We start from the raw sequence: 6,957 nt of genomic DNA, 5'->3' as shown, positions 1-6,957 counted from the left end.
AGAAGTAGCTTTTTTGCTTTATGTTTGATTTGTTTTCAGTATAGTTGATGGTTTAAAATGTGAAGTAATTTGTTTGAGTGTAACACAAACCTCTCAGTAATATGTTCATTAATTCTTTATTATTCTTTCTTCTATGGATCAGCATTGACTAAATATCCAGAAAACAAGCTTAGTAATAGTGTTTGAATTCAAACGGTATTTATTTTTAGTTTATAGAGGTGAGAGTATGAGTTAAACTGTGTTTCATATTTATTCTCATTGTTAGCATCCCAAGATCTCCTGTAATTTTTGATTTGGTTCATTTTGTAAGAAGAGTTTAATTAAATTGAGTATAAGTATAGAGGTAAAAGTGAAAGCATGGTTTACATTTTGTAGGCTATTACCTTGTCATTTGCAAGTGTCTTCATTCATTTCAAGTGTTAATTGTAAAGAAAAAAATGTAATTTTTGATTCTCTGAAGTAGAGTGTATTTTATGCACCAACATTTAAAAAAAAAAAGTAAGAAAGCAAGTAAACCATCAATACAGATACCAGGACAAATCTAGTTCCCTTTTTCATAAAATCCTACTTTGTAAACAACAGAGAATATCTACACAGATCCACCCCTTTATATTGTAAACAACAATGGGAGCATTTTTAGAATACATTTATGAATGAAAGGAGTGTCAAAGTGTTTATTTCTGTGTTGGGGGACGTCCCACCATCTCTCTTTCCACCCCATCCCATCTCGCTCCTGAGCGGCCTGTATAAAAATCCAAGAATCCCAGCTCCGTGGCAGTCCTTCACATGTGTGCACACCGAGCATCCAGAATGACAGGGATTACTCTGTTTCTCTTGTTTCTGGGGATTCCTCTTTACAAGACTGAAGAGCGTGTTGTCAACGGTGAGTGTAGACATTTATTTTATCACTCAGAATAGTAAGAATTTATAGCTTTGTACATGTTTGTGTTGGCGAAAAACTGATTTTTATCTACATGCTCACTTTGTTGTTTACTGTTTAACACTGGGGGATCTGTAGCTTTGGATCTCACATTTTGTTATTTGTCTAAATATATATATATATATATATATATATATATATATATATATATATAAATATATATATATATTTTTTAAACAATACAATTATTTAAACAATAATCTGAGGCAATTTTGTCTGTATAATTCCCATGGGGAAGTATTACATCATAAGTAAATTACATAATGTGATTTAGATAAAACGTTAAGTGAGAAACAGTTGACATCATTTTATAACTTTGATGGATTGGGGACTTTAATGACTTTGGTTCATTTAAAAAACTAATATCTCAGCTGTAGATTCTTATCAAGTCAGACATTTCCAACCCACACATGCTAAAGGTCAGTGAGTGTTATACTGTAGAATAAAGTGTCAAGTTGTCATGATGAAAGCACAAACACAAACATTTGTCAAACTCGACTAATTAAAAGAAAGACAGATCCTAAACCATGAAGTAGTTCCAAGGAACAGTTATTATGTGAACGAAATCAATCCATAGTTGTAGCTGTCTGTAGGAGCAGAGGAGCTGTGATGTTACATTAACTGTACTGTTTGTGTCAACCCAGAGCTGTACACCCTGATAGAAAAGGGTCAGACCAGCTTTGTGGATCCGGCTCCGAGCAACCAGAGCCGGCTGGTGGTGAAAGAGCCCTCCCTGCCCATCAACGAGCTTCTAGAGAAGAGCAGCAAGACCCTCCATCCTCTCCCGTCTGCTATCTGGCCAAAGCACAGTGACCTGGCCCCCATCCCTCGCCACCACAGTCCCCACAACAAGAGCAAAAAGGGCCCCAAGAGCGACCGTCTGGTGGAGCACAACAGCGAGAAAACCAGAGGAGAAGTCGCCGGTCTGCTTCCCAAAACCCCCCTGACAGGAGCTGCTGCCGCCACCAACCGCACTGTGCAGAAACCCAACCAGGACTTCCAGTCCAACATCAGTCCCCCTCAGCAGACTGAACCAGACGGACACCCCAACTCCAGAATCAGGGGTCCGCCCCAAACACAGCCGCAGGCTCAGCCGCACCAACCGGCCCCCTCCCCGCGCAGAGAGCCCCCCAACCGACGGCTGGACCCAGAGGAGAACCGGCCGGGGAAGTCCAGCCTCTATCAGTCAGGTATCGGTGCAACGACCCGGAACAACAGCCGCCCGCCTGTGGTCTTCAACCGGCGCTCCTCCAGCCTGCTGTACCAGTTCGACATCCTGAGGCGAGGTATGGGAGGATCTGTTGCATCCTGACCTCAGTTTTAACACAGTCTCGTTAAACACCGCCTGTGGGGTCCACATATGTCAAAAGATTGTTTTTGAAGTTTAGCCATCTGGAGAAAGTATTTCTTACCAGCAACAATCTGTGCATTCTGACACTTTAAAATATGATATTACACAATCACAATGACTCAAACCAAATACCAGTCTCTGAATGAAGTAAAAAGCTGCACTTGGGTTTCACTTCTCCTAATATAAAATGTGTTTCCTGCAAAGTTCATCGTAAAACATTTGATCACATAAAGAGCCAACATGGATTTTACTTCACTCCTGACAAAACTACCAAATTACCAAAATGCCTTCAAACAAACAACAAACACATTGGTGTACCCTGGAAGGTTGAAACATGCTGACCGTGTCATTGCAATGTCCCTGGTTTGAGTCCAGCTGGGCACCTTTGTTGCATGTCATCCCTCATCTCTGTCTTTCCTGTCACTCTTCACTGTCTTCTGTCTAATAAGGGCTAAAAAAACAACCTACCCCATAAAACACCTACATTTCCTTGTGGAGATAAGTCAGTCACACAGTAATACCACATAAACTAACACACAGAGTTCACAGAGTTCACACAGAAAGTGATAATGACAGTGATGGTTAGTGAACACCCCCTACCACTAATTACAACCACTTCCCTCAAATCTGGCTGTCAGTGTTTCCCTTTGTGTGCAGTCTTTTGGGAGCGAGAACTTGCAATGAAACTGATGCAGAGCAAACGAGGAGGTTCTGACACTGTAATCAAGATGGAAAATGTGTCACGGATGTGCTCCCATCACACATGTACCACCTCCTCCGGTCCCGTGCGGAGGAATGCGATGCCTGGGTTTTGTAATGACAACCTTGACGCAGGAATGAGAGTCAGACAGTCACTCTCTCTTCTTCTCATCCCTCCGTCCTGTCCTCTGCTTGTCTTCTTCTCCGCAGAGTCCGACTTCACACATGATGCCTTCTGTATGAGCGAGTGCAGGAAGGAGAAGGAGGAGAGGGAGTATTACTGCTACAGTGAGTTTGGTATGTACCCAATGAGGGAGTTTGTCAAAGGTGGACAAACAAAAGTACATTTTTATGATACTGATTGATCCATACAGGTCAATTTTGTCAAATAAGTAGCATCACTGAACATTTTGAACACATCCCTGTCTGTATGTAGATAGTTATTAGCTAATTAATTACCGTCTACTTCTTAAATTGTGAGTTTTGATAATAAAGTACTGTATATATAGCTGTGGCAGCTAAATATGAATTTTGAGGCTATCAGGGTAACAGTTTAAAAGAATAGTTTGACATTTTGGGAAATATGTCACGATGAGTGATAAAACTTTCATGTATGTGTAATAAATATGAAGCTACAGGCAGGAACAACTAGCCTGGCTCTGTCCAAAGGTAACAAAAATCCACCAACCAGCACGTTTAAAACTCACTAATTAACATCCTGTTTGTTAAATCAGTACAAAATAAAGTGTAAATACAGGTGTACACATTTCTTGGAGTCTCTGCTTGTTGCCTGGCAACATCATAGTGACTTTAGTCATATAAACCCGGTAAAAACCTCAATGAGTCATTTTTACACCGGGTTTTGTTCAATTAAAAGTGCAGGTTGGTGGATTTTGTTACCTTTGGACAGAGTCTGGCTAGCTGTTTCCCCCTGCTTTCAGTCTTTATGCTAAGCTAAGCTAACTGGCTGCTGGATGTAGCTTCATATTTCCTGGACAGACAAGAGAGAGGTATCAATCTTCTCATATCACTCTGGGCAAGAAAGGAAATAAGCGTATTTACCAAAATGTCAAACTATTCCTTTAAGAAACAAACTGAATTTCCAACATTTTGACATATTTTGTCTTTCATGTCCCTTAAACAGCTGTCAACGGGATAGTTCACGACATCGATGTGTTGCGCAAAGGAATACGCCTCATTACACTGATGGTGAGCAGTGACGGCTTCTACAAGATGAGCCGTCTCTACGTGACCCCAGACAGCTTCTTCTTCAAAGTTCGCCTTCTGGTCCTGGACACCTACAAGTGCAGCAAGCCCTGCCCTGACATCAAGCTCGGTGAGTGTTGCAGGGTCGCTCGAAAGCCTCGTACAACAAAAGATCTGGATGAGAAAATCTTTTCAGTGCAGCAAAAGACTAAAACTATGTTGACTGTGAAAGTGTGTCTATTAACTATACAGATTACTTTTTTGAGTTATTGAGTGATTTATTAGAGAATAAAGAGAAATATGAGATTGATTTGAGTGTCTAGACCCATAAATTAAGTTTCCACCAAAGTATTCCTCTGTGGCATGTGAGGATTCTGTTTTCCTGAGATCAACAAAAAGCAGTAACAGCTACTTTGTTTAGTGCAAACTACTCGACTGGGCACTTTCTCCCAGTCACTTCAACATTTCCTCTATGTGCTCCCAAGGGACCAGATACATTGTAATGGGCCAGATCTACCACCGGAGGCGCCATCTTCCCAATGACCTCCTGAACCTCCTGGGGGGCAAACTGAAGCCCGGAGACGGCCTCCTGCGAAGCAACAACTACGTCAAGAGGTTCAACAAGCGGAGGCACCAGAAAGCCCTGGAGGCCACCCGCTCCAGGTGTAGGTGAAGCAAAGAGGAGACTATCGCCCCCTGCTGCAGGGGAAGAGACACTGTAGCTCACCTGAACTGATCATAACTAACCCCTCAGTATTGTGCAAGGCAGAAGACATTTTGCGGAAAGGCATTGGATTTATTTTTATATGGACTGCTGTGATGTGTCATAATCCTGGTTCATCGATCTGTTGAGTTCCTGAAGCGCTGACTCTTGGTTCTCTTTGATAGAAAACACAGGCAGCTTCAATTAAATGGATTTTCCATGATCATTTTGTAATGTTTGGGGCATCAGACAAGGGTGTCCCTTCAGCCCACTATTGTTTTCTCTAAATAGCTACTCCACTCGAACTCCTCATTCATTCATGGCTGGTTCATGAAGTCCCTAAATTGTAAAATTGGCTCACGTCTCTCCATTTAGCATGAAATTAGTTTATAGACTGGGTATATTTTATCATCTTGCATCAGCATTCGCAAGGGCATTCTTCTGTTTTATTCATGTGCGTTTAACAAACATTGTCAGATCCAGCCTCCCACTATAATCCAAGCACACACATGAAGACGCTCACAGATAACATTGGCGCAGTAACTCCTCCCAGCACATTTCCAAAGCATGCTCTCATATTTAACAATTGAATACGAGATCTAAAACACTTTCACATGATATCAAAGAGAAACATATCTTCCATACACACATATTGGCTTTTCAAAATAATGCCAGTCGCTTGGTACATTTTAGGAACTGTAGGAACCAACAGGAGGATCTCATCGTACAAATCCAACATTTTTAATCATGTTGATTCCTTTGATTAATCCACGATGCTTCTGAATTGATATGAATGCAAAATGTTGTATTGCACTGAATAGTATTGTTTTGTAACACTCAGTCCCGTGCATGTTGTCACTGTGGTTGTTATTGGTAGGCAGGAAATGCACTATTATTCTTACAAGGACCAAAGGGAGGGAATGAAGGGCCTGAAAAAGCAGCAACAAACCCCCAGTGAAGGAGGAGGAGGAGGAGCACAGGATCTTTGCTTGTCATGAGAGCGGCTTATTTTTCTAACTTTAATTATGTGTCTACGGTGAAATATCTGCCCGAGTAGACTGGGACATCAGAAGGGGCCTTGCTGAATGAGGAAGGGGGTGTGTTGTTGTAGGGACTAAGCCATAAATCTAATCACAGGAATCTGATCCTCTCCGCACCTGGACACATGACTCGGAAAAGAGCCTCCGCCACAGCTCCTCTTGTTTTCTTGCTTACACACAAACATGTACTCCTCTGGGAAGGCCAAAAGCTCAAAAAGGGGTATTTAAAGTATTTAGGCAGGATCAGAGTAAGGAAGAGGTGGGGGAGGGGGGGCAAGGTGGAGGAGAAATAAAGAAGGTTATGTAAAATGACGGGGGGGGGGCTGAAGCAGGAGAAGGGGTGTTGGGTCTGTCTTTCTAAAGGGATAGCTTCTTATTTAATCAGAAATCTCTGGCTTGATTGTAGTACGACCCCTGAGCCCACGCTTCTTCCGAGAGGGGAAAGATTTGCACTGAACACTTACATTGCTTTATTATACATGAACCCAATAAAAATGTGTATTTGTTTTGTACTCAACGACCCTGTGAGGAATTTATTTGTCTTCAAACCGACCCTCCACTCACGCAATCACATCTGCCCACTGACTGAAACATTGATCCTCATTATCATTCCCAGTGATTGCATGAGAAGGAGCCCCTAAAGTAAGACACTCTAATTAGAGTTTAACAACCATGGTCTCTTTTCTGGCCTGCGGGAAGAGAGACTGACTTGGGAACTTGGACATTGAGGCAGGCAGGGCTAAGCCTCTTTTCTCCCCCTCTGTCCGTCTGTCAGCTGGGCCGGTCAGTTCCCAGGCTCGAGGAAGCCTCTATCTGGGATCAGCGCTGGAGGGAACAGATGCAGCAGGCGGGCAGGAAACAGGAGCCTGCTCCACATCTTGGCTACTATCGCAGCGGGAGGACATTCCTCATCACAGAGGATGTAAAGGAGGAGGAGGGAGAGAGAAGAGAGGGGGAGGTGGGAATATCTCTCCATGTTGCTTCCTGTGTGATAGCCCCCAAGCCACAAGGGGGGAGT

General features: G+C 42.6%; 1 protein-coding gene across 1 annotated transcript; it reads left to right on the top strand.

Moving 5' to 3' along the window:
- The first annotated feature begins 810 nt into the window (after positions 1-810).
- LOC139290142 (UPF0450 protein C17orf58 homolog) lies at positions 811-4,869 on the top strand. Its single transcript, XM_070911839.1, has 5 exons — positions 811-883; positions 1,585-2,226; positions 3,201-3,287; positions 4,135-4,326; positions 4,682-4,869. The coding sequence occupies exons 1-5, from the start codon at positions 811-813 to the stop codon at positions 4,867-4,869; spliced, it is 1,182 nt and encodes a 393-aa protein (XP_070767940.1).
- Positions 4,870-6,957: the final 2,088 nt, after the last annotated feature.

The sequence above is a fragment of the Enoplosus armatus genome, chromosome 2 (assembly GCF_043641665.1).
Source record: "Enoplosus armatus isolate fEnoArm2 chromosome 2, fEnoArm2.hap1, whole genome shotgun sequence".
NCBI classification, from domain to species: Eukaryota; Metazoa; Chordata; class Actinopteri; order Centrarchiformes; family Enoplosidae; genus Enoplosus; species Enoplosus armatus.
Note: the sequence above shows the minus strand (reverse complement) of the source record. Positions and strands in the feature narration are given on the sequence as shown.

Coding starts and splice junctions, on each gene's coding strand:
- LOC139290142 (XM_070911839.1), top strand. CDS start 811: ATGACAGGGATTACTCTGTTTCTCTTGTTTCTGGGGATTCCTCTTTAC. Junction 884..1,584: donor TGAAGAGCGTGTTGTCAACG/GTGAGTGTAGAC, acceptor GTGTCAACCCAG/AGCTGTACACCCTGATAGAA. Junction 4,327..4,681: donor CTGCCCTGACATCAAGCTCG/GTGAGTGTTGCA, acceptor TGTGCTCCCAAG/GGACCAGATACATTGTAATG.